The 23328-nt window shown below is 50.0% G+C and overlaps 4 protein-coding genes across 6 annotated transcripts; 2 read left to right on the top strand and 2 right to left on the bottom strand.

Annotated features, from left to right (window-relative positions):
- Positions 1 to 856: 856 nt before the first annotated feature.
- tmem119a (transmembrane protein 119a) lies at positions 857 to 3453 on the top strand. Its single transcript, XM_084694528.1, has 2 exons — positions 857 to 993; positions 2636 to 3453. The coding sequence occupies exon 2, from the start codon at positions 2649 to 2651 to the stop codon at positions 3417 to 3419; it is 771 nt and encodes a 256-aa protein (XP_084550654.1). The 5' UTR covers positions 857 to 993; positions 2636 to 2648; the 3' UTR covers positions 3420 to 3453.
- Positions 3454 to 8015: 4562 nt separating this feature from the next.
- On the bottom strand, positions 8016 to 9995 carry iscua (iron-sulfur cluster assembly enzyme a). Its single transcript, XM_084694763.1, has 5 exons — positions 9838 to 9995; positions 9183 to 9296; positions 8985 to 9095; positions 8812 to 8890; positions 8016 to 8708 (listed from the first exon to the last, which is right to left on the bottom strand). The coding sequence occupies exons 1-5, from the start codon at positions 9934 to 9936 to the stop codon at positions 8617 to 8619; spliced, it is 495 nt and encodes a 164-aa protein (XP_084550889.1). The 5' UTR covers positions 9937 to 9995; the 3' UTR covers positions 8016 to 8616.
- A 118-nt stretch (positions 9996 to 10113) lies between these two features.
- Positions 10114 to 19312, top strand: sart3 (spliceosome associated factor 3, U4/U6 recycling protein). 3 transcript variants are annotated; one of them, XM_084694762.1, is made up of 19 exons: positions 10114 to 10467; positions 11256 to 11382; positions 11593 to 11697; positions 11831 to 12015; positions 12248 to 12353; positions 13352 to 13476; positions 13671 to 13826; positions 14357 to 14495; positions 14772 to 14879; positions 15062 to 15139; positions 15282 to 15340; positions 15632 to 15741; positions 15857 to 15969; positions 16061 to 16137; positions 16231 to 16399; positions 16522 to 16943; positions 17037 to 17189; positions 17366 to 17547; positions 18486 to 19312. In XM_084694762.1, exons 1-19 carry the CDS (start codon positions 10279 to 10281, stop codon positions 18685 to 18687), a joined length of 2805 nt encoding a protein of 934 aa, XP_084550888.1. In that variant the 5' UTR covers positions 10114 to 10278; the 3' UTR covers positions 18688 to 19312. The 3 variants fall into 3 exon arrangements, with proteins under 3 accessions (XP_084550888.1, XP_084550887.1, XP_084550886.1); XM_084694761.1 differs by having other exon boundaries at positions 16516 to 16943; XM_084694760.1 differs by having other exon boundaries at positions 14772 to 14885; positions 16516 to 16943.
- Positions 19313 to 21269: 1957 nt separating this feature from the next.
- On the bottom strand, positions 21270 to 23328 carry ficd (FIC domain protein adenylyltransferase). The gene is made up of 3 exons (XM_084694964.1): positions 23145 to 23328; positions 22566 to 22924; positions 21270 to 22358 (listed from the first exon to the last, which is right to left on the bottom strand). The coding sequence occupies exons 2-3, from the start codon at positions 22834 to 22836 to the stop codon at positions 21277 to 21279; spliced, it is 1353 nt and encodes a 450-aa protein (XP_084551090.1). The 5' UTR covers positions 22837 to 22924; positions 23145 to 23328; the 3' UTR covers positions 21270 to 21276.

The raw sequence follows: 23328 nt of genomic DNA, 5'->3' as shown, positions 1-23328 counted from the left end.
TAATACATTTGTTATGCTTTTATACCACTTTTCACTGAGAAAGAGATTTCACACACTGTCGCGGAGTTTCTCCATCCAGAGACATCAGACTTCTGAGAAACATGCTTGTAACAGGCCGTAAAGTTTATATGTTGAGTTTGTTCATGTGAGTTGTGATGAAAGGCGTTCCCTGTGCCCAGGGTGCTCAGGGCATAGAGAGGCTGTAATCTGGAGGGTTTAATTAGAGAGGGCTCTATAGGAGGCGGAGAGATCGAGGAACGCGCCCTGTGAAGGACCGAAATACCCGGCGACCTTCCCCGTGGAACATACAGTGGTGTGGCCTTGCGACTGTGGTGGGGTGTGGGGGTCCGATTTGTATTTTTGTCCAAATAAAATTCCTTCGTATGGCCCTTTTTACAAGCAATATCACAGAGGGCTTCACATATACCAACAGAACTGCACCTAAACCAACCTAAACCCTCAAGGAAGACAAGGAAAAAACGGATCCATTCTATTTCTGAAATGAACGACAAAAATGACATAAAAAAAATATAATAAATGTTTTTTCATTCCTGTAAAGGTTTTACTTTTATTCTGATCCTTTCTGTGTCTTGATGAATTTGTGGTCTTGCTCTCCTCTGCCCAGCTGCACCAATCTCACAGCAGGTGTGTTTATCGCAGCTCCAACAAACATCTCCTGAGGTTGTGTACAATGTCTGTGAGCGACCACACATTACTCACAAGGACGGAGGGATGGAGGAGGAGGGTGGAGGATGGGCAAGGGGGAGGGAGAAGAGGACGGAGAAGCGAGGGGGTGGACCTATTTCAGCCTGGTAGTTTTACAGTTGGAGAGAGAACTTGTAGTATAACTTCTAGGAGCAGGCAAAGGTTGTTTCTGACCCACTTCAACCTCTTTAACTGCTCCTCTCTTCTCCTTGCTCTTTAGCTCTCGTTCCCTCTCTGTCTCTGGGTATAACTGTCTCAGGAGAAGACTCTTTCCTCAGGCATCCCTCTGTAAGTACGATTTTTTCATATTTTTCTTGTTTAATTTTTGTTAAATTGGACTGGATGGAACTGGAAATTGGATGTCAGGACTTTTTGTGTGTTGTACCAAATGATGTGTATCATCAAACCCTGTCATCTTCAGTATTTTTCTTATAGAACAATTTAGCACATGATTTAAATTTAATGTGTTTTGGTTTTCAGTGAACTTTAATCCAAAAGGTTGAATCCTTCATGATCACGGAACAAGAAGTCAGGATCTGTTCATGTTTAAGAGGAAAACCAATGTTCTGTACTACCAAATACTTATGACAGTAAGGAAGGGTTGCAAAACAGTTATCCATCATCCTTGATGCTCTTTCTGTGAGGGTGGGCTTGTAAGTGGCCAAGTGAGGCTCTATTCTTGAAGATGTAATTATGGCCAGCTAATACCATGGTAGAGGCTCTCTTCCCTGTTCCTCCCCACCCAGACTGCACAAGCAGGGAGTTTCAGAAAACTCGGCATGATGGTAGTTTCTGTCACACACGGGGCATGCATGACCACAGAAGCAGACTGGATAGTATTTACTGGAAGATTGAGAGGGGAGGAGTCACAAATCTCAAGGGTGATTAGAAGTTGTCTGTAACTCAACTAGTAGTGGGTGATAACGTAATTAGAAGCATCTCTGCAAATGGTTTACAGATTGACCTTGAAACACGTGCACATGACACCACAGCATGACTTTTACAGTTTAACCCTTGTGTTCTCTTCGGGTCATTCTGACCCATCAGTCATTGTGACCCACCGTCGTTTGCAAACTTTACCGCATACAAAAACAAAATTAAGCATTTTCTTTTAACCGTTGGGCTGTCTCAGACCCCCCACATTGCGAAGGTTAAAATACAATTATTTTTATTTGCTTTTGTATTGAGTAAAATTGGGTAAACACAACGATGGTTCGTTATGAACCTTTTGGTCATGTGACCCGAAGGCAGCACAAGGGTTATCAGAGTGTTGCAGATAAGAGTGAGAGATACAGAGACGGATGTAAAAATAACGAGAGGTATAGAGAACTTAGAGGGGAAAGAGAGTGTCTAGTTTCTTCAGAGAGCTCATTTCAAAACACTCTTAGGTTCCAAGTCATGACTTGGATTGAAATCAAGAAACACCGGCTGATACCTAACTTCATCCCATTAGGCTCTCGCAGTGTTGAAGTGAACCAGGTCCCCAAAGCAAAGACTCCACTCATGCTCCCCCTACAAGCAGAAATAACCCTCTCACATCCCTGGTGAAGCGCCCCGCTGCAGGGTAAATATAGAGGGCTCGACCACAGGGCTCCCACGCCCGCTGGCTCCCCAAGGAATCAAGCGTCTTCTGGGCTTTGGTGTGATGTGGTGTGCCCTCCCTTCACCATGCAAATTAAAAACTCTGCCAAACTCCCGGACTCCACCCCAAATAAGTAATGACTGCAGCCTGGCTAAAATAGATTTCCCCTTGCATGACTTCCTTGAACAGGAGACAATGCTGAACAGGAATACACTGTGTTTTGAGTTGAGATATACTTTATGGTTTTCTCGATTATCAGTTTTTACAGTTTTTTTTTTTTTTACTAAACATGTCCTGAATTTTTTGTCAAGTTCGACTGAGTATGGACAGTGTTTCTTGTCGTTGCAGGCCTGACAAGAAGATGAGTCTGGGTGTGTGTCTTCAGCTGGCCTGCGTGTCCCTGGCCCTGCTGAGTGACCCAGGCTGTCACGCCTCCCCGCTGCTCTTCAACATGTCCATGGACAGCAGTGGAGACGGGGCAGAGCTGGAGCTCCTGCTGCCTGTGGCCTCCTCCACTAGAGTCCCCCTCCTGGTCCACCTCAGCCCCACCACCATCCCTCCCCCTGGGGCTGGAGGTGGAACTGGGGCTGGAGGAGCTGAGGTTACCAGTCTGACCGGCACCATCACCACCACCATGATCCGCCTCAAGGACTTTGTCTTCAGCCGAGTGGTGGACTTCCTTCAGGAGAACCTGCTCATCATCATCGTGGCCACGTCCCTCCTCATCGTCCTGGTCTTCATCATCTGCTGTGCCTCTGCCATGAGCCACAAGCGCAAGCTGGAGGCCTACAAGCCCCCAGCGAACCCACCCAGGAAGTTCACGGACCAGGTCAAGCCCCCCAGCGGGCTTCAGGGCAGGCCGTACGCGGTTGACCATGTTCAGAGGTTCCAGAGCCAGGCTTCCCCCACCCTGCGCACCCCCTCCAAGGCCCTGGTCGGGGACAAGGAGGGAAGGGACATCAAGCCCAGGCATCAAGAGGTCAAAAAGGTGAGGGTGGCGGAGGAGGAGGAGGTGGAGGAGAAGAGGAGAGTGGAGTCCAGGCCGAAGGAGCAGGCCAAGAGGAGGGAGGAGGAGCAGCAGAGCTCAGCCAGTCAGCCGGTGGTCTGCACCTGCCACCTCAGGAAGCACTAGTCCCAGGCCTGGGGGAGAGGGAGGCCTGGGGGGAGAGAGGGGCCTGGGGGAGAGGGGAGGGGGAGAGGGAGGCCTGGGGGGGAGGGGGGCCTGGGGGAGAGGGGAGGGGGAGAGAGAGGCCTGGGGGGAGAGAGGGGCCTGGGGGAGAGGGGAGGGGGAGAGAGAGGCCTGGGGGGAGAAAGGGGCCTGGGGGAGAGGGGAGGGGGAGAGGGAGGCCTGGGGGGAGAGGGGCCTGGGGGAGAGAGAGGCCTGGGGGGAGGGAGGCCTGGGGGGGAGGGGAGGAGTAGAAGGAAGGAGGAGAGGGAAGGAATATAGGGATGTGTTGGGGAAAAGGATACAGGAGAGGGAAGGAGGAGAGGTAAAGAGGAGATGGAGGTCTTGGGGAGAGAGAAGGAGGAGAGGGAGGCCTGGGGGAGAGGGGAGACAGGGGAGGGAAGGTGGAGGGGAGGCCTTGGGGTGAAGAGAGAATGAGGAGAGGTAAAGAGGAGAGGGAAGTCTTGTGTGTCCAGACAAAGCTGCCTGGGTGCCCACTGCTGTGTACAAAAACCTGCCTGTAGAATCTGACTTTTTTTATTTCTGCATCTTGTGTTAAAGCCTTAGTTGACTCTATCCCCCCCCCCGCGCGCTTTTTTTTCTTTTTCTCATCTTTAGTTTCTACAATATTTCCCTCATTAGAAAGCTTGATAATGTATAATTGTTGATCATGTGATTTTTTTCAACAGCTGTCAGTATTTGTTTGTCTGCATGTTGCTAAACTATTGTGAGGTGTAGTCCTCAAATTATCTTAATTAAGGTGTTTGTACATTACAGTACAAAAATATAAACAGTATAGACTGACTAATTTCCTCATCGATAAATATTATTTAAATGTTTTTGTTATTTTAACTTTTAAATGCATTAAGAATTACTATTATATTTACACCCTCATTATCACTTCACTCACTGTGCCAATACAACAAATACTTGATGATTTTTTTACCTTTTTGCGACCAAAATTTCCTGAAAAAATGTGTTTGGTTATTCTGATAAGTATCTGTCAGCTTTAACGGTATACACTACAATACCCAAACACAATCCATTTGAACAATAAGTCCAAAATACTTTGTCTTTTCTTGTACATTATGACACATCAGTTTACACAATCTTAGTTTCTTTTTTATTGAGATTAAATAAAATAAATTTGTTGAAGAAAAAAAATAATTGTGACTGAAAGTCTTTTAGAGTGCACAAAGAAGTTTGCTGTTTCACCCCAGTCTGAGTAGAATTGATAGAAAACCTAGGATGGACTTTTATAATTGAAGAGGCACAGCGTGTTCATTGGTATAATGTTTTTTGGGAGCATCCTATCATTTTCTGCCATGTAGTCTAACTCTGGAGGATAACTCTAGGGTTGGTAATGCCTGTTCTCAAATTCCTACACACAAACTTTGTTATGTTTTCTGTAATTTGTGAACGTGTCTACATCACTTTCAAGGAGTAACCAACACGCACACACACACACAAAGGAAAACTATGTTTCACCTGCCTACATTTGTGATTGGCCCTGATGTTTGGCACCTTGCTGTACTGTCATGCTCCAACACAAAGCCTGACAAAAGCACTGGAGCCTGGAGCAGACCAAAGCTTTGTGTTTGCCCTCCTGGCAGCCTCACACGTTTCTATCAATATTTTAGCAGCCGTCAAACAACAAACATGGAATGCTTTGCTCTGAAAATGCCTTTTTGAAAGTGAAACCACCTTGATTTCTCCTAATCAGATTTATGTCTTGGTCTTTTTGTAATGGGTTGACATGTCTGTGAAAACGTGAGTGAGTAAATGATGACTTCCTTGAGCATATTTTCAAAGCTGTAACATGATTGAATTGATTCCTCACCAGAACAAATCTCTAATGCAAACATATTTGGTAAAACATAAGCAATAACACACAAATTAGGAAAATAATGACAATACACAGGAAATGTAAAGACTGAGATAGTAGTGTGTACAAGATTGTCGTATTGTCATCCCTATTGTATGATGGCATTTTAAAGTAATTAATTGACCATTCACAAAACGATTATTTAAAACACAGCTACGTTTTCAAAATAGTAGTGAGATCTCTTGGCAAGGGGACAGAAATGTCGAGTTAGCAAAAAGCAAACATCAAAGATGAAGGCAGAACAGCCCAAAACTAAGAACTGCGTTGTCCGGCCTGAAACGTGAGCCCCAAAAGAGCCTCACAACAGTGTCGGATTCCCTGCTCCTTTGTCAGTAAGGTGCTAAATAATTCTGGAATATACTGCCCGTCCACTCTCACTTTTCCCACCTGGCAAGGAGACCGCACATTACCTCAGGACCACCCATATTCTTCGTTCCGTCAGTCAGCCAACACGGTTTGAGGTTTTCTTCTGAACTCCTGAGCTTCGGATCGCATCAAAAGATGATGTACCTCAATCGTGGGTAACCTCAGAAATCAATTGCGTTGCGTTTCTCTGCCAAAGGTTGCGATCGTCCAACGAGACTTTTACCGTTGTTCTCTGGTTTCGAATCGGAATTGAGAGTGCGCCATTAATTTAGATGGTGAAGAGGATACAAAACAAGTAATACTGCACCTTATTAAGGTTTGTCATTAAACTTTGATGGGCATCTGTTGGGAATTCTCCGAGAACGTTGTGACTGGAGACGGAGACACGTGGATCATGTAAGGACCACATCACCGGCGTGTCTGTCGTTTGAGAGGAGCATATAGGCCTACAACACAGTCTAACAGGAATGGTAAATAGCCGGAATATTAATGCGTGCATGCAAATCATTTGCAGCAATTCAGAGACAGTGCTTCCGCTGTTTGACGTGGGTGCTTGATTATCAGAATAGAGGTCTCGTCCTTGGTCAGTATCTTTCCACAGTAGGAACATCATATTTAATCATATAGTTCCTCATAAACTGTAGTAGATTATTTGTTGAACAAGAAAGTTGTTGTTAACCTCCTGTTGCTTTTTCTTACCTCTCACCCACACTTCTGCCCCCCTGCCCCACCCCCCCCACCCCCCCCATACATTAATACATTGTATTCATATGATATTCAACAGGTAATAGTAATGGCTGCTTTTTAAACATGAGTATCTGTACTTGTACTTGAGCGAAGGATGTGTGTACTGCTGCCATCTCTGCCTGGGAGCCTCCGTGGTCTCCTGGTTCTGTGTGTGGTGTCTCCTCTCTCCTGCCTGCCCCCGCCCCCCTGCCCCCCCGGCTGCTGCTGCCCCCGCCCCGGCCTCCTGGTCCTCTGCGAGTCCCTGGGCCTGCGGGCCCTGCCTCACTCCGTGCCTCTCAACACCTCCGTCCTTTCCGTGGCCTGGAACCAGCTCTGCAACGTGGACCACATGCTGCGCCGCTTCTCCGGCCTGCAGGAGCTCAGCCTCGGCCACAACCAGCTGGACCGCTTCCCCCTGGGCCTGCCGCCCAGCCTGGAGCGCCTCCTGCTGGAGGACAACCGCATCACCTACATCACCTCTGGAGCCCTGCGGCAGCTGGGGAACCTCACCCGCCTGGACCTGGAGGACAACCGCATCCGGGCCATCCAGCCGGGGGCCCTGCGGGGCCTGGGGAGGCTGCAGGTCCTTACCCTGAAGGGGAACCGTCTGACGAGCCTCCCCCTGGAACTCCCCTCCTCCCTCACCCACCTGGACCTATCAGCAAACTGCATCTCCGACCTGGACCTTCCCTCGCTGGTGGCTCTGGTCAACCTCCAGGTGCTGAAGATCAACAGCAACTGTCTGCGTTCAGTCCCGGAGCGCGCCTTCGACGGCATGCCTCGCCTCCGCTCCATGGAGCTGGCCGACAACCTGTGGGTGTGTGAGTGTGACATCCTGTACCTTTACCGATGGCTGCTGGGGGGGGGGGCTGAAGATGGCCACTGACATGGTGTGTGTGGAGCCACAACACCTGGCTCATCGCCTGCTCCTGAACCTCTCAGTCATGGCCATCTGCCCCCGGGTCCTCAAAACCAACGAGAACATCCCTAGTCTCAGCTTCACCCCGAGACACAAGAGAAGACTGGCGATTTCCACAGAGGAAACCACGACTTCCGATCTGTCTAGTTCAACACAGAAAATACTGGATGTCACCTTGAGCACGACAGAAAGCCACGATCGAGAATCCGACCTGCAACGGGAAGCTCGAATGCTACCAGACCACCACACGTTACAAGTAATGAGCTACCAAGACTGTTTGGCTCTGAACTCGACAACCGAAGTAAACCCACCTCATCAAATCATCGAGCCCACACAGTCTCTACCAGTCGAGGAGCCAAGATGTTTGGACAATTCAACGGGACGATACCCTCCAAACAGCTCAACCTTCGTGGAGGCCGTACCCCCTGGGAGGACAGGCCCGTCGCCCACCCCCAGACCTCTCAGTCTCCAGGGCAGCCCGGCAGTGATAGCCCTGCTGGCTGTGTTGTGCGTGCTGGTAGTTCTCCTCACACTGGCTGTGCTGCTGGTCCTGAAAACCGTCCTGCTGCACCACCAGAGGGTGGCGCCACTTCCGCAGTCCTGACGGGTATTTATGTCTTTCACCTGTTTCTGCTGGTCGTGAAATCAAGTGTACAAGTGCAGCAACTAACTGTTGGTTTAGTTGGTTTATTCAGAGGAATGAAACAAGATAATATACACTCCTTGACAATATATTTTTGTATATAATGATATATAATTTGTGTTGTATACTACAAGTGCAGTTAAATCACTGTTAATTTAACTGTACCTCATGCCAAGTTGAGTGACTTTTTCCTCAGGGTCCATTCAGATTTAACCATTCGCCAACTAAATATTTGAATGCCAACCACATTTGCATAACAAATAAACTTGTATTTACATATATCGATTTCTGTGTACCCATCCATGGGATTGAAGTGTAGAATACATCTCCAAGAAGTTGAAGAAGCCAGTTACTTATTACACCCATAATGTATTCATATTCAGGAATTAATACTATTAAATTAGACAAGATTGTATTATAAATTTAAACCGACATTTTAGCAGTCTCTGTCAGACAAATGGCTTTACATCGAATGGGAGCCACAAGAAGTCAAACAAACAAGTTTCTCTTCTGCTATACAGAGAGAGCAGTCAGCTGTTTAATAATATCCCTCTTGATCCAAGAATGGCTTTTAGGATCCCAGAGCCTTGTGATGCTGTAGAGACTGAGTGAGAAGCATGAACTCTTAATTGCTAGCTACGGTTTCCTCCTTCTTGATGTCTTTCTGCTTCAGTCTGTAGTCTGCCAAAGCTGCTTTTATAGCATCCTCTGCCAGCACTGGAGGAATTGAAACAAGACAGGACATAAGAATTGAAACAGTGCAATCCGTTTTAAGAGGGTAACGTTTTTTTTTTTTTTTTTTTCGGTCAGCTACACTTACTGGAGCAATGCAGTTTGACTGGTGGAAGGCACAGTTCTTTGGCTATCTGCGTGTTTTTGATCTTCAGAGCTTCATCAATCTGCATGGACAAACAGTGATACAATTATGTCGTTGTAATATCATTGTCAACACGCATATCTGATCACATCTTGAATTAGGGTTGTTCAACTTACAGATTTACCCTTCACCCACTCCGTTGCGAGAGAACTGGAAGCGATCGCCGAACCGCAGCCGAACGTCTTGAATCTGGCATCCACTATCTTTCCCATCTCATCCACCTGAATCTGTGGACCACCGTGACTAGCATAGTTATATATATTATATCATAGTAAACAAAATGAGTCAATGAAACAGATTGTGGCTCGATTTACCTGGAGCTTCATGACATCTCCGCACGCAGGAGCACCCACTAATCCTGTCCCAACATTATGGGCGTTTTTGTCCAGTGATCCCACATTTCTAGGGTTCTCGTAATGGTCCACCACCTAGAAATAAACACAGGACGGTTGAAACGTAGATGCTCGTCAAATAGTTAGCTATACGGTGGAGAGAAAACACTTGCTGGAGCAACTAGACTAACTATCTGGCTGTCTTATTCCATAATTTCCGGTGGTTTGTCGTTTTTGAATTCATGTTCAATATAAAACCTAGGGTCGCCATGAAAACGTTATTTCAACTTCGTTCAGCCTGTTAACTGAAGGCTAGTTCAGTTAAAATGCTTTAGAGCTACACATTCACGCTAGTTAGACTAGCTCTACGGTCCCTAGGAAAACTGTACAGAATACAGATCATACCGTAATACAATTACACATACAGATCCAAGCTGTCATGCAATCAAATATCACCCTGTTGCTTTATGTCAAACTAATTAGAATCTACCTGAAGTTGTTGTAGAAGCTGGCTAGACTACTAGTAGCTAGCATTACAGCATTAGTCTACCACTGTTAGATGTAAACCAGGCCGCATTGTCGACGCTGACAATTTCACACAAACTTAATTCTGTAGTAATGAGATGCATATAATTACCTTTTTGTGATAATTACATACTGACTTGATCTCTGGAGTCAATAATCTTCGACCTATCAACACCAACGGACTCACGCACTTTTGCATGGACACTGTCATGTTTGTTCAAATGAAGTTAAGATTCGGAAATGCACTACTTGCGCCACCTAGTGGAATAACCCTATAATGACACTAACCTACATGTCTGAGGATCAAACCATTCTGTTGGTTTAGATTGAACAAGGGCACACACATGATTTAATTGCTGTACAGTAGCTAATTAACGCAGACATAGACAGCTAACAGTATTTTAATTTCTGCTTTTGTCGTGGTGTCATGCTAGAATAGTATCTTCATCCAATACTACTGACGATATTGCCAGAATTAAGCTCTACCTTTGCATTAGGCAGTTCCGTCTGTTACCAGGCAGAGATTTCCAACAGCATTCACTATCCTTCCAACATGGCAGCAACAGGGAACGTAGACGAAACGCAGTTGCAAGACATGGAGGAAGATGCAGGGATGGAAAGAGAAATGGAGTCGGACGAAGAGGAAGGCATGGGGGTCGAACATTTAGACGAAGAAGAGGAGGACGAATCGTCCGAGGACGAGAAGGAGAATGAAGCTGAAATTCAACGTTTGGAAGAACAGGTAGGTAGCTGACGAGCTAGCTTGTGCTACTATACCTAGTGCTAGCCATCTGCTGTAGTAAAGCACATAGACCTGGCTAGACGCTAGCTAGCATTGCTAGCTACTTAGTTTGAATGAATGGAGTTAGAGCTAGCCTCGCTCGGTCAGAGCTAATCACACAGCTAACGTAAACAGTAAGTTCGCTTCGAACAGCTGTAGGTCTACTAATATTCCCTTCTCACAATGGACAATCGCAGCTAGTTAACACTCATTTGCATTTCAATTATAGTCCTTGTTGGCACTGCACAACATATAGCCAGCCTGCAAGCCAGCTAGTCGGCACGACAGCAGCACTAGCATATTCGATGAAGATACTACTGTCCAAAGAGGAGGACATTTACTGTCGTGATACTTTTAATCTCCTCTGGTTTGACCGTCGTTCTGACCAGTGTGTAAAAGCGACAGTAACACAAGTGTCGATTACTATATGGCTTGTTAGGCTACTGCATCTACTGCTATGTCTTATGTTGAACTTGGTTGATCCCTGACCTCGACGTGTTGAGCGAAACACGCGCCAAGTCGCTGAGATGGTTGTTAGCTTGCTAACACGCCAGATATCCCCACAAGTCCCTAGGTTTCACCACCACCATGTATTGCGCCCTACTGTACCCCCAAGCATTTACATGTGTAAACGTGGTATTTTTGTTGCATGCACCAGTAGATTATTTACGCTTAGTTGTAAGTTGAATGAATCGCCGTTAAAATTATACATGGTTGGTCTTACCGATTCTATGCCTTTTGACTTTAAGCTTTCAATCAACGCTTTCGACTACAATTGTCATGTGGACCTGATCAAACTACTCCGACAAGAGGGCGAATTAGTTCGGCTCCGCAAGGCACGGCAAAAGATGAGCGAGCTTTTCCCTCTCACAGAAGGTCGGTGACTTTTTGCGGGTGCTGTTGACTATGCCTCGCAAACGGTTGTGCTTGTATTCATTTGGCGGCTGTAGCACCATTCAAAGAGCCTGAATTGCTGAGGAAACAACATATGTTTTGTTCGTTATTACAATTGGAGTACATATAGAGGCTGACATGTCAGTCTTGTATATGTTGCTGTATGTGGAGGCTGACCCATATGTCCTGCAGAGATCTGGCTGGATTGGCTGAAAGACGAGATTCGCATGACAGAGGAGGAACCCAACCGGGAGAAAGTGTACGAGCTGTTTGAGAAAGCTGTGAAAGACTACATATGTGAGGAGTAAACTCGCAAGAACGTATAAAACTTGCGCTTAACCACCCATCCCTTCATTCTCAACCCCCTATTCCTATTTCCAGCATGTTTCTCACACGGCATCACTAACCCACTGTCTTCCTTGCCACCCAGGCCCTGAAATCTGGCTGGAGTACGCTCAGTATTCGATCGGGGGCATGGGGTCTCCGGGCGGGATAGAGAAGGTGAGGGCCATCTTTGAGCGGGCCCTGACTGCTGTTGGGCTTCACATGACCAGGGGAGCCACGGTGTGGGAAGCTTTCAGGGAGTTTGAGAACGCCATCCTGTCTACCGTCCAGGTAGGAGCCTCCAGCTACCTCACCCCAGCGTCTGAACTCACGGCCCCTGGAACACACACGCTCACCCCCTCCCTCCCTCCATCCATCTCACATCTCCCCGGAGGTCGTTCCGTAATTCAAAAAACACGTCGTTCAATAAGGACGCCTTGCATTACTGATAAAATGTATTTGTTACAAGACAAAGAAGAAAGCATCCAGATGTTTTTCTAAGCGGCTGTGTGTGTCTCCCCAGCCCCCCCCTGGCACAGTCCCCACCCGGGAGCAGCAGGGGCTGGTGAACGCTCAGCTCGAACGCATCCACGCCCTGTTCCGCCGCCAGCTGGCCATCCCCTTCATGGGTAAGGATCCCGCTATTTACTTCTCTGAGGATGTTTGTGTGAAACAAAGAGGATTGGCTGCGTGTTCATCTACGGCCGCCTTTCTCCACCCTGGTTCTCAGAGCCCGCTGTCCTGCACGTTCTAGATGCTTCCCTCTTCCAACACCTGATTCAGATGAAAGGATCGTTACAGCCTGGTGACTAGTCTATCTATTCATTAGAATCAGGTGTGTTGGAAGAGGGGAAGCATCTGGAAGGTACGGGACATGAGGACCTGTGCTGAGAGAGGCTGCCCACGGTGGCTGTGTCCTCCAGGGCTCTCTGAGAGCAGGACGGACGGTTCGTCTGGACGAGGGACTTTGCCGGTGGTGCGAGCCAGACTAGCGGGTTAACAAACAGCTTTCCTTCTCAGCGTGACCAGCAGCACCATCACAGCAGAGCAGTCCTGCTCCGAGACGCGGCGCTGGCCAGGAGAGAGCCAGATGGTGTGGCTCTGTCCGCCTGCTGCTGTGTGTCGGGGATGAACGGCCACCAGAGGCCTTCCTGGAACGACTGAGTCCTCCCTCAGGCACTAACTGGTGCCAGCGCTCACAGTATAATCCCCCTTATCGTAAAGCCTGTCTGTCACTCTCTGCTGTTTGGTCCAGAGGAGGATGGCACAGGGAGAAGGGAAGGGGCGTGTGCAGGGAACGTGCAAACATGACGCCACCGGATCAGAACAAAGACGAGCTCGGAAGAGTCTGAAAATTATTAGCTTCTGAGCGATCATATTTTCCCAATCTGGTACCTTTTTATAATGAACGTGCTTCCTTCAAAGGCTTTACGCTCTGGATGAGTGGTGTCATAAGCAGTCCTGAATGGGTCTCTTGGAAGAACTGGGCTGTTGCACATCCAGTGGTTCATGAGGGTGTAGCTCAGTGGTTAGAGGCACCTTGACAGCAGATCACAGGGTCAAACCCCCCGGTACTGTACGTCTCTTCTGATCAAATCCTCTGCTAAATGAATGCGTTACCTTGCAGACATGGAAGCGACCTACGCTGAGTACGAGGAGTGGTCTGACCAGGGTGTGGCTGAGCCTGTGACACAGCAGTACAGGCGAGCTCTTCAGCACATGCACAAGAGCAAACCTCACGAACAAGCTCTGGTACGGTAACCAAGCCAACAACCACCATTTCATAATGCCCAGTTAATGAGGGAAGACAAAGGATTGTTGTCTCTAAAGGGGTTAAACCTGCTGTTTGTGCTGTGTGCCACGCGTGAACAGCTGGCTCTAACGTGTCCGTCCGTCCGTCCGTCCGTGTGTGTGTGTGTGTGTGTCGGTGTGTGTGTGTCTCCCAGCTGGCCGCGGAGCCCCCTAAGCTAGCAGAGTACCAGAGCTACATGGAGTACGAGCTGAAGGAGGGCGACCCAGCGCGGGTCCAGATCATCTTTGAGCGCGCGCTGGCTGAGAACTGCCTGGTACCAGACATGTGGGCGCGCTACACCAGGTACCTGGTGAGTGTCTCCTCCCCCACTGCTCTGCACGCCTTCATCACTCCCAGCCTGCAGCTCCTAATGTATTCGTGGGTAATTGCTTTAATGGGATTCTGATGAGATGCCGAGATTGCAAACACCAAACAGATAGCAAGCGCTAATCCGTCGGAGCGAGAGTGGTTTTCTAGCTGGGGGTGGGGGGGATGATGGCAGGAAATATGATATAAAAATGTCACATTTTTAGTTTTTATGCGTACGTTTGACTATATTTCAGAGTAGTTTGTGGTAGGACACTCCTGTGACCGTATTTATTGCATTCACGCTTGTATGAAAATGTATTGTGATTAAAGTCACACATTCTTAATCATCAAAGTGATTACATTTGATGGCGGTAGGACATCATTGAATTGCCGTAACTTTATTTACATGACAGCTTTATGTCCCTCGCTGTGGAAGCACCTTCACACACAGGCAGTGCGCGCTGAAGGTGAAAAACGGAAGGTGTGCTGTTGCTAGGGGTTACTGACGTGTTTTTCCCGTATGCGTGTCAGGACCGCCAGCTGAAGATCAAAGACATCGTCCTCTCCTGTCACGACCGGGCGGTCAGGAACTGTCCCTGGACCATGGGCCTGTGGAGGAGCTACCTGCTGGCCCTGGAGCGACACGGAGCACAACACACCACCGTCCTCGGTAACCACCACCATTGATCGATTGATTGGTCGATTGATTGGTCGATTGATTGATCCTTGAGGGTTTAGGTTGGTTGAGGGGCAGTTCTATGGGCGTATGTGAAGCCCTCTGTGACATGCTTGCGTGTAAAAAGGGCTATACAAATAAATTTGATTTGATCGATTGATCCCCTTTACAGCCGTTCGCACACCATTCCAACGGCTACACTCAACACAAGGACTGACCTCCTTCAGCATCCTGACGTCTCGTGTGTTTTTCTTTGTCTGTGTGTGACAGATGTGTTTGAGAAGGCCCTGACCGCAGGCTTCATCCAGGCCACAGATTATGTGGACATCTGGCAGGCTTACCTGGACTACCTGAGGAGGAGAGTGGACTTCAGCAAAGGTGAAGGCACGTCTCCACTGTACCACAACACACACCATCCCCCTGTCACTGAGTGTGTGTGTGTGTATGCATCCCTTTGTCTTCTGATTACGCATGTATGTACACACATACACCCACATGGATGGATGTAGATGTATCATGTCCATGCGTAGATGTGCTGATTGCTGAGTTTTCTCCTGCAGAGTCGAGCAGGGAGCTGGAGGATCTGCGGGCAGCCTTCAGCCGCTCCCTGGATTACCTGAAGCAGGACGTGGAGGAGAGTGAGTCCACCCCCCCTCCTCCCTCCTCCCCAGGCCTCCACCTCACCCCCCCTCCACCGCTATCCACCCTCTTGCAGGACGATTGACTCACCCCCCCCCCCGTGTGTGTGTGTGTGTGTGTGTGTGTGTGTGTCCTCCTCAGGGTTCAGTGAGAGTGGAGACCCCTCCTGTACCATCATGCAGATCTGGGCGAGGATAGAGGTAAACACAGGACAGAGAGAGGCCCAGGTGCCCTAGCCTGTGTCCCCACCCTCAGGAAGTGACCTAGCCTGTCCCCACCCTCAGGAAGTGACCTAGCCTGTCCCCACCCTCAGGAAGTGACCTAGCCTGTCCCCACCCTCAGGAAGTGACCTGGCCTGTGTGCCCACCCTCAGGAAGTGACCTAGCCTGTGTCCCCCCCTTCAGGAAGTGACCTAGCCTGTGTCCCCACCCTCAGGAAGTGACCTAGCCTGTCAGTCCTCCATAGTCACGCTGCTCTCCTCCCTCCGCCAGGCGCTGCACTGCAGGAACATGCAGAAGGCCCGGGAGCTGTGGGACAGCATCATGACCCGGGGGAACGCCAAGTACGCCAACATGTGGCTGGAGTACTACAACCTGGAGAGGTCAGAGTTCAGGGGGTCAGCGTTTGGGGGGGTCTGAGTTCGGGGGTTCAGGCCTGCTTGGGGGGGCAGTGTGTGGACTGAGCCGTATGAGGATCCTGACTGTGTGTGTTTGCAGGTCATACGGAGATGCTGTCCACTGCAGGAAGGCTCTCCACAGGGCTGTTCAGTGCACCTCCGACTACCCAGAGCACGTGTGTGAGGTGCTGCTCTCCTTCGAGAGGGTGGAGGGTGAGTCACACAGCCTGACACAGCCTGGGCAGTTCAGTTTTGGAAGAAGCTGTAGTTCCGTCAGGTGTTGATCTGTGCATGTCTCCTGTAGGCTCTCTGGAGGACTGGGACACGGCCGTACAGAAGACTGAAACTCGACTCAACAGAGTCAGCGAGCAGAGGGCCAAGGTGAGGCCTGCTGTCTAAACCCTGGTGTACTCTCTGTCTGCTGCCATCTGTTTCTCCTAAACCTGACCTCCCTCCCTCCCTCCCTCCCTCCAGGTGGCAGTAAAGGAGGCCTCCCAGGCCAGACAGGAGGAGGATAAGACGGAGCAGCGTCGGAGGGCCAGGGCGGACAAGAAGAGCCAGAAGAAGGGTTTGAAACCCCCTGGGCGCCCTGGGGAGAAGAGGAAGGCCCAAGAGGACTTCCAGGACTGGGGTGACGAGCCAGGTAGGGAGCCCAACACCATCTCCTGAACGCTGGGCATGACAGGGTTCCAAACAAAGAAGGCTGTTGTTGAAATGGAGTCAGCCCTTCATGACATCCTTTGCCCTGGTCTCTCACAGCGCAAGGTGCCAAGAGGCATCGTCGTGGGGGAGAGGCAGAGGAGTTCATGGAGACGGAGAGCAAAGCCCCGCCCAGACGCAAGCCTGAGGGGACCAATCAGAGCCAGGCGGGGTCAGCGGCGTCTGGGAAGAACAGCCAGGAGGAGCCGGAGGAGCGTCGAGACGACTGCAGCGTGTTCGTCAGTAACCTGGCCTACACGCTGGCCGAACCAGAGGCCAGGCTCAGGGAGCACTTTGAGCCCTGTGGACCCATCAGCCAGGTGCGTCTAGTGTTCGCCGGGAACGGAACCTTCCGGGGCTACGGCTACGTCCAGTTCGAGGGCCGGGCGTCGGTGGCGGAGGCTCTGAAACTGGACAGGAAGTTGGTGAACGGCAGGCCCATGTTTGTGTCGCCCTGCGTGGACAAAAGCAAGAACCCAGACTTCAAGGTTAGGGTTTTTATTTTATTTTTTTACAGTCTCTCTACGTGTTGTAAAAACATCTCCAAGCAACCTCCTTTTCTACGTTTGTTTTGTTTTAAGGTGTTCAAGTACAGCGTGGATCTGGAGAGACACAAGATCTTCATCTCTGGCCTGCCCTACTCCTGCAACAAGGAACGGCTGGAGGAGCTGTGTCGAGGCTACGGCACCATCAAAGACATCCGCCTGGTCACTCACCGCTCTGGGCAGCCCAAGGTGAGGGAGGGTGGGAGGGAGGGTGGGAGGGAGGGTGGGAGGGAGGGTGGGAGGGAGGGAGGGTGTTGGTCCACCAGATGTCAGGGTTAGAATCAGCACCACTACAACGATTCCTCGCTTCCACCGTTCACAATCTGCATGCGAACGTGAGTTAAGCCCAGCGTGTTCCCCTGCAGGGTCTGGCATACGTGGAGTTTGCTGACGAGGCGGAGGCGTCCCAGGCGGTGCTGAAGATGGACGGGATGGTGGTGGAGGAGCACACGCTGGCTGTGGCCATCAGCAACCCGCCCCGACGCAGCAGGAACCTGGACCTGCCTGGACCCAGCAGGACCCTGGTGCCTCGACAGGCCTACGGAGCGTGAGTCACACCCTGCCTCCCTCACACAGCCTGCCTCCCTCACACCCTGCCTCTCTCACACCCTGCCTCCCTCACACCCTGCCTCTCTCACACAGCCTGCCTCCCTCACACCCTGCCTCTCTCACACAGCCTGCCTCCCTCACACCCTGCCTCTCTCACACAGCCTGCCTCCCTCACACCCTGCCTCCCTCACACAGCCTGCCTCCCTCACACCCTGCCTCTCTCACACAGCCTGCCTCCCTCACACCCTGCCTCTCTCACACAGCCTGCCTCCCTCACACACCCTGCCTCCCTCACACACCCTGCCTCTCACACACCCTGCCTCTCTCACACAGCCTGCCTCCCTCACACCCTGCCTCCCTCACACCCTGCCTCCCTCACACCCTGCCTCTCTCACACCCTGCCTCTCTCACACAGCCTGCCTCCCTCACACCCTGCCTCCCTCACACCCTGCCTCCCTCACACCCTGCCTCTCTCACACAGCCTGCCTCCCTCACACCCTGCCTCTCTCACACAGCCTGCCTCCCTCACACCCTGCCTCTCTCACACAGCCTGCCTCCCTCACACCCTGCCTCTCTCACACAGCCTGCCTCCCTCACACCCTGCCTCTCTCACACAGCCTGCCTCCCTCACACCCTGCCTCTCTCACACAGCCTGCCTCCCTCACACCCTGCCTCTCTCACACAGCCTGCCTCTCTCACACAGCCTGCCTCTCTCACACAGCCTGCCTCCCTCACACACCCTGCCTCCCTCACACACCCTGCCTCGCTCCTCTCTCACACACCCTGCCTCTCAAACATCGAGAGAGAGGGGAGAAAAAAATCACGTGTGTGTGTGCAACGTGAGTTGGTGAGTCAAAAGGGCTCAGTTAGAGTAAACATGACAAGCCCCCCCAACCACGGAGAGTTTTCTGATGTGAGCACTGTTCTGTTGTTCAGGAGGGGGAAAGGCCGCACGCAGCTGTCCCTGCTGCCCCGCTCCCTGAACCGCCACACCGGCCCCGCCGGGAAGGCCGAGAACGGGACCACGTCCAAACCAGCCGGCGAGGCGGTGAACTCTGCAGGAGACACGCCCACTGAAGCACAAGCCAAGCCCCTCTCCAACTCAGACTTTGCCAGAATGCTCATGACGAAAAAATGATGCTTCCGTTCCGTACTTTGTCCTGATATGGAAAGCCATCTTGTGTCCTTCCAGAGGAGAGATGGTGGCGAGTTTCTGGAAGAGGTAGACTTCCCTTTAATCCAGCCCCCCCCCCCCTTACGCTCTGCTCCTATCAGAAAGCCTTAATCCTCCTGGCTCCTCCCATTTTCACCTGTGACCCGTTTGAACGTTGGTTTGAAAAAGTGTGATAGAATGTCTGTTTTATGACCAATTTGTGTTTTGTGTTTTTGAAAGGCAAAGATATTTTATAAAAAAGCTGTGTCATATATATTTGTGTGTAAATATATAAAAAAAGTTGTGAACCTCACGGTGCCAGGTGTGTTTAAGGCGTGTGCTGAAGTTGTTCTGGATTCGGGGGAAAAACCTAAACAGAGTATTTTTTATATTCATACTTGTGAAATGTGTTGTTTGAAAAGGTAAATATGCAAGATCTTGAGATGTATCATGGAAGGTAGTGTATATAGGTCACATAGATGTATTCCATCAATGAATAGTCCTTGTTTATCCTGTGTGTGTTCAGGAAAGTTGAAGATGTCATTGTACAGCCCATGTCTTTGCTGTGAGGGCAGTAAACATGGGACGTTTGTCTCCTGGTCATGACAGACTCACGCCTTGCTAAACCCTGTCTGATCTGCACCTGTACCAATAAGTGATTTGCAGGACTTGCCAGCTAACTCCTCACCTATTCCTCCACTTGGCGCTTGCACTAGAAAGCATGTCTCATCCCATGTAGCTACACAGTTCATAAGTGAAGCTTTTTATTTATAGCTGATTGATTAGATTTCGGGGGGGTTTATCATCTCTGATACGAGGATGACTGCTCGACTCAGACACACGCTGTCAACTCTGGTTCCCTGCACTGCATTTTCTAGATGTTTCCCTGAACCAGGTGTGTTGGAAATGGGGAAACCTCTAGAACATACAGGACGTACAGGACCCTGAGGACCAGGGTCCAAGACTGCTGCTCTAGTGACGAGCCTTGAGGCAAGCGATGACGAGGGGACAGTGAGCTGTGTCACCGTGTGTCGCAGTGTGTCACAGCTGGCTTGTGTGTTCTCATTCCGCAGCTGGTCCTGTCAGTGGGGAAAATAATCTATGCAGCTGTTTGATTGCGAGAGCTTTCATTGTTCGGTACAAATCCATCTATTGTGGGAAGAACACAAGAACAATATACCTATCGTTATTTCCTTAGAAGTCTCTTGGCTTTGAATAGGTAAATGCAGAGAATTCTTTTTGTATCTGTGGACTGATTGGTTGGGGTGGGGGGAGGGGTGTGTAATGTGATGTGTTTTAACACCTGAATGGTGGGCCATAGTTTTGTAAAGCATTTGTATGTTCACAAAACAGAGGGAATATTTGCTATATCTATTGTTCTATCACCACAGTGGCCTGATCCTAGATGGGAGATGACAAATATATTATTTAGAAGTCCCTTTCTGTCTCAATGTCCTCTACAAATGGTGGTGTAGGCACATTAGTGTAGTAGTTTCCTAATTTCGTGTGGTTGAGATGTTTTTGCATTTTGGTATCATGTGAAAGCAGAAGTAAAGTAAATGTTAACTCTTTTCTCAACAGTGATTGTCCATTTCGCCACTCGTATTGGAGAGTGTTGAGCCAATTATACCTTTTGTTTTATCCTCCTGCTTGTTCCAAGTTCAGCTCTTGTCATTTTGGTATTGTAACTATGTCAGATAGTGGTTTCTTTGCTTTTTTTGAGCCTTAAAGCTGTTAAATAAAGCAATTCTAAACGATCAAACGTTGCACTGATTTAAGTCTGTCAATCAAGGGACAGTTTTCCAGGGTAATAAAATAGTTTATTCTGTAGTAAAATAAATAGTAAATTAAATACATAAAGGCTTTATAGAGTGTTATTTAGGAAATAATTACATTAGATCTCAGAAGAATCTAAATGACATTCTCATATACTTAATATATTCATTTACAACTCCATTTGTTATTGGCCTAAGTTATCAAGCAACATTAAACATGAAACAGATGGATTGAGAATGCGTCACAAATATTATCTACAGAACTCTAAAATGTTAGTAGTCTTTAGACTGGAGAGTACCGCCAGTTGAAAGTGAAAAGATTGTTATGGCACTTAATTGACATCAGAAACGATTCTAATCAATCCATGATCATTTGATAAGCACACAAGTAACTCCATAACGTATTTAGTCGAACTCGCGATTCAACCTGCAAAACCTCCTGCAGCTCAAACTAACACAGGAAACCAGCAGCAGCAAGCAGCATGTGTGAAATCTACAAGAGAGGAGGTAACCATGTTTGTATAATAAGAGCTTCACCTCGAGGTGCATGGACATGCTGTCATAAATGAACTGAAAAACACACTGATAAACACACCACAGACCCCCACAAGTCAGGCTCAGCTCCCTCCCTCCCCCCCTCTCCCTCCCTCCCTCCCTCCCTCCCCCCCCTCCCTCCCTCCCTCCCTCCCTCCCTCCCTCCCTCCCTCCCTCCCTCCCTCCCTCCCTCCCTCCCTCCCTCCCTCCCTCCCTCCCTCCCTCCCTCCCTCCCTCCCTCCCTCCCTCCCTCCCTCCCCCCTGGTCAGTTGTGTACAGGGATGGTGTGTTTGCAGTCGGGGCAGGCCTGGTGCGGGCCGGCTCCTGGCAGCCCCACCGCGTGCTCGCTCGTGGCGATCAGCAGCGTGTCCAGGGTGATCTCGGTGCACTTGGCGATGAAGCGGATAAAGGGCCTGACGTCTCCCTCGTTGGCCGTGTCCAGGGCCGTGTAATACTCGGCCCGCTGCTCCTTGCGGATGGTGATGGGCGGGTAGCGAGCCTGCATGAGCACCAGGTTCATCAGGAGGCGGGAAGTGCGGCCGTTTCCGTCCACGAACGGGTGGACGTACACCAGCTTGTAGTGAGCCAGGGCGGCAAACTCCACCGGGTGCAGCTGGAGGCTGTCCTCCGAGTTGAGCCACTGCACCAGCTCCTGCATGTGGCGCTGCAGGTCGTGGGGGTGAGGGGGGATGTGGTGGCCCACAAACACCTGGCTGGTCCGCAGACGGCCTCCTTCCACCGGGTCGGCGTAGCCCAGCACGCGCCGGTGGATCTCCAGGATGTCGCTGACGGTCACGGCTCCGGCGCTGCCCAGCAGGGTGGTGTTGATGTACTTCATGGCGGCGTCCACGCCGATGGCTTCGTTCTGCTCCTGCAGGCTCTTGCCGGGGACGGCGTAGCGCGTCTCGATGATGTGCCGGATCTCGGAGAGCGTCAGCGTGTTGCCCTCGATGGCCACCGTGTGGTAGATGTGGTGGTAGTAGGTCTCCTCCATCACCCGCCGCAGGGCCGAGTTGCCCTTGGGGATGGACATGAGGCGGCGCACCTTGCTGTCGATGATGCCGAAGTGCCTCTGGTCGATCTCCTCCACCAGGGGAAGGGTGCGGTCCCGGCTCACCAGAGCCCTCTCGTGGCAGGGCGAGAGGGCCAGGGCTTTGGTGTAGAGGTGGTCTGCCTGGACCACGTCCTTGTCCTCCTCAAGCAGGGTGCCCAGCTCCGTCAGAGCCTCCACGTAATCAGGGTTCAGGTTGAGGGCGTGCACCAGCAGCTTGTGGGCCTTGTCTCTCTTCCCCTGCTTCCTCATCTCCACCGCCTGCACCAGGGCTGCTTGCGACTCGAGCTGGGTCTCTGAAATTAGCATCCACTTTACAATCAGACCACTCCGAACCACCCTGAAGAGAATAACTGGTGCCTCTAATACAAGGAATACTGGTAATCTAAAGACAAATCTCTACAAAAACTTTTGTTTACCTAAACTTGGCACCACTGCTCTCACGTGAGGATTAAATGTTAACCTTACAACAACAAAAATCGCTTACAATAACTATAGCTTACCTAAACTCGGTTTGGGCCTTAGAGGCAACACGTCAAGAGCGGTGAAGGGGACAGTGAGGCTGGTAGACTGGACTGTCGGCCGCGAAGCCTTGCCCCAGATTTGGCACCGCAGCAGAGCAATTCCCTTCAGGGCGACACAGCACTGGTCTTCCTCCCCGACCAAGGGCAGCAACAGGGCCACCAGGGAACCCAACAGCAAACACAGCAGCGGCCCCCATCCGCCGAGGACACGGCCGCTGGTGTAACGCCACAACGTTAAAGCAGACATCATTGTTTGTATCCGCCATCCTTAAGTGACACGTCCCCCATCTATCAGCTCCGCCGGAAGGGATGGCCTTGCGACGTTAGCCGAGAAACCGCTGCAAGAAAGAAAAACTAAGTTAAAGAGAGTTTCAATTATGACAACAGCAAGAACAACTTGAAACAGTTCGAGTTTGTCAGCTAGCTAGCTAGCTGATCCAACGCAAATCAACAATTAAATGTCCTAAATATTGTTCAATTTCAACAACAGCAGCTGTCAAGAGTTAGCACTACCTTAGCTAGTGACACCAGGTACTATAGTTAACGTTAGGCACTTACCATGTTAACTCGGACGATGTAAACCACCCGAAAAGAAAAATGGTCTTGTTTTTTGAATCTAGTGACAAGTCTCATCTAATGCAGATTGAATATTCCTTTCGTGTCGGTTTGTCTTACGTGTTTCATGCCACAAATGCAGACCGGACATAGTTGGAGGGCGGGGTAACGTCTTATTCTTTGATGT

This window comes from Hypomesus nipponensis, chromosome 28 (genome assembly GCF_054491055.1).
Source record: "Hypomesus nipponensis isolate SF chromosome 28, ASM5449105v1, whole genome shotgun sequence".
NCBI classification, from domain to species: Eukaryota; Metazoa; Chordata; class Actinopteri; order Osmeriformes; family Osmeridae; genus Hypomesus; species Hypomesus nipponensis.
The sequence above is the reverse complement of the archived record's forward strand: the minus strand, read 5'-3'. Positions and strand labels throughout refer to the sequence as shown.